Genomic DNA, 2,500 nt, shown 5'->3' with positions numbered 1-2,500 from the left:
ATTAATGAACTGATGATCTTGTAGCAGTTTTGTGTTAAAATGCTGATTGAAATGATAGTTAGAAGTAGGGTTGGGTGAGAGACTGCTTCTAATGAATTTATTAATCTGATGTTTTGAAGCATAAAAGCAATCCAGACGTGCCCCCGCCCCCAAAATGTACTTTTGTTCTTTGTTGCGGATGTAATTCTATTTGGACAACTTGTTGGCCAGAATTTGAAAATGACAATTGTTACCAGCGGTAATAGTCAGACATGGTGACGGTTTCTGTTGTTTTTTGTTTTGGATACTACTAGAGTTGAAAAGGTTACCTTTTAAATATATTTTACATTGTTAATGTTATTTAAACTGAATCTTTAACAGGAGCTCCAAAAATATTATGTGGAGTCCCAATATAACCTGTGAAGTGAGGATAATTATTTAAGTGTTCAACTACGGAGATGCAGGTTGCATGTATGCAATTCAGGGAGGTGAAGAGGAGACACATTTATTTAGATGGGTCTCGAATTAATATATTGTAAAAGTATTAACAACGGAGCTGAATGAAATGACGCTAATTATATTTGAGATTTAATTATTATTGCAACAAGCATGTTCTTTAAGCATAATAGTAAAACTGTCACAAGCAAAGAAAAGTATGAAATTACAACTGAGTAAGGAGTTAGCACATGTGTTACGTCTGGTTTTAATATAGTTGTCATATACTCACACAGGGAAAACATTGTGCCAAGACAAAGCGGTTCTGTCTGTACTGACGTTAGAAACTTTTGCATTTTCACTGCTCTGCCTCAGTTTAGTATACCAGCTTCTGTTGCGTACCACACTGTCACACGTGCAACATTTACAAAAAGCTATTATTATCATTATATTCATCAATAACAGTTAAATTGCAGTTGGTTCAGTGTCCATCTTCTTCTTAATCATGTTTGTCTTTGGCATTTCGTCCAAAAGAACAGTGTTTTTCCAACAAATACTTGACACTCTTTTGGCATGTTGTGTTACTTCAGCAATGATTTTATGTTGTTGGCACCAAATATTGTCCATGTTGGGCATGGTGGAAAAAGTGTTTCCAGAGAGTAATTCCGCTCTAGTAATCAGCAAGAGAGCTGTGTGTGTTTGGAAAAGTGCAATATGAAACCAATAGCACTCTAGTCTGGATGAAGCTGCAAGTGAACTAAACAAACTGATGCACTTAGTGTTTTTTTTGGAGCAAACCTGACAAAAATGTGCTTGTTTGCAAGTGAACCACGATTCAAATCTCTTGCAAGTGAACTAGGTGTGAAAGTTCCCTTAATGCTCCACATTACTTTGTCAAACTACCAGATGTGTCATTTTCACCTTACATTATGTTTGGGTATTAATTTCTACCTTATTATTCAGTAATCTGTTGACAGCCTAAAGCCCTAAATCTTATTCTTGCCACGTTTTTAATTGGATAAGTATAGCCTAATACAGTATAAGAGTGGTTCTGTAATGATTGGTTGGGTTAAATTGGTAACAATTCAACTATAGACTTTTATGGCATCTTTGTTAATTAAATCCTTGATTGAATTCCTTATTGAAATTTGATGGTGAAGCATCCAGAATAACTAATTTTTATTTTATTTTACATTTTCTAAAAATGAAAAATATTTAGTTTTTCATAGCCGCTTGCATCATCTCTGCATGTCTCCAACCATACATTTAAAGAATTTACTTAATAAATATATAATTTCACTGTTTTCATATTTGGAAGGTGCATATGTGAGTCTACAAATTAGTAAGCAGTGGTATTTAGATCTGCTTTTTAGAATAGTAATGTAGATCCCATTGTGGTAGCGTGTTGAGATTTAATGTTTTTACTTTTTAGATCATTAATATAAATCCCAATGTGCTAGCTTGTTGAGAGTTAATCTTGTTAATGTTTTTTGTCTTTTTTTGTTGAAAGGAGCGGCAGTTCTCAGAGTTCCTGTTCTATACGGAGACGTCGAAAAGCTTGAGGAGAGCGCCATAACTGTGCTGTTAGATAAAGTTCAAAACTCCACAGATTCGTGCAGCATAGACCACTGTCAGCAGAGGTTCCCCACCTATGTGAAGGACGTGGGTCGAGTGTGCCGCCAACTAGCAGAGAGCCGTCTCCAGGTGACTTCTTCACTTTATTTAGAAATCTTTTGGGAGTGTGGTTTGTGACCTGCTGGGATAGTATCTTGCTGTGAGTTTAGTTTTCTTGTTTTGTAAAACTGTATTCTCACTCCCAAATAAAAATAATAAAATGATGAACAAATTGGATTAAGGTAAACAAGTGACATGAGTGTGCTAAAGGCATTTTATTTTTCAGTAAAAACTTCAAAATCTGAAAGAAATGTCATGATGATAAATTGTTTCAGTTTAATCCACTGTTTTGGTGTTTTCTCAGGATCCTTCTTTGAGAGGCATTTTCCACTTCTCTGGTAATGAGCAGATGACCAAATATGAAATGGCATGTGCAATAGCAGATGCCTTCAACCTGCCAAGTAGCCACCTG

General features: G+C 35.4%; 1 protein-coding gene across 2 annotated transcripts in view; it reads left to right on the top strand.

Moving 5' to 3' along the window:
• Window positions 1-2,500, top strand: part of LOC121297419 (methionine adenosyltransferase 2 subunit beta-like) — a 9,786-nt gene that overhangs the window by 5,790 nt on the left and 1,496 nt on the right. For both annotated transcript variants that reach the window (XM_041223739.1, XM_041223738.1), the window contains exons 5-6: window positions 1,925-2,118; window positions 2,393-2,500. The exon at window positions 2,393-2,500 is cut by the window's right edge and continues 6 nt beyond it. In XM_041223739.1, the coding sequence (XP_041079673.1) occupies window positions 1,925-2,118; window positions 2,393-2,500 (302 nt within the window). The remainder of the gene's footprint in view (window positions 1-1,924; window positions 2,119-2,392) is intronic.

The sequence above is a fragment of the Polyodon spathula genome, chromosome 22, assembly GCF_017654505.1.
Source record: "Polyodon spathula isolate WHYD16114869_AA chromosome 22, ASM1765450v1, whole genome shotgun sequence".
Lineage (NCBI taxonomy): Eukaryota > Metazoa > Chordata > Actinopteri > Acipenseriformes > Polyodontidae > Polyodon > Polyodon spathula.
This window is presented reverse-complemented; position numbering and strand designations above follow the sequence as displayed.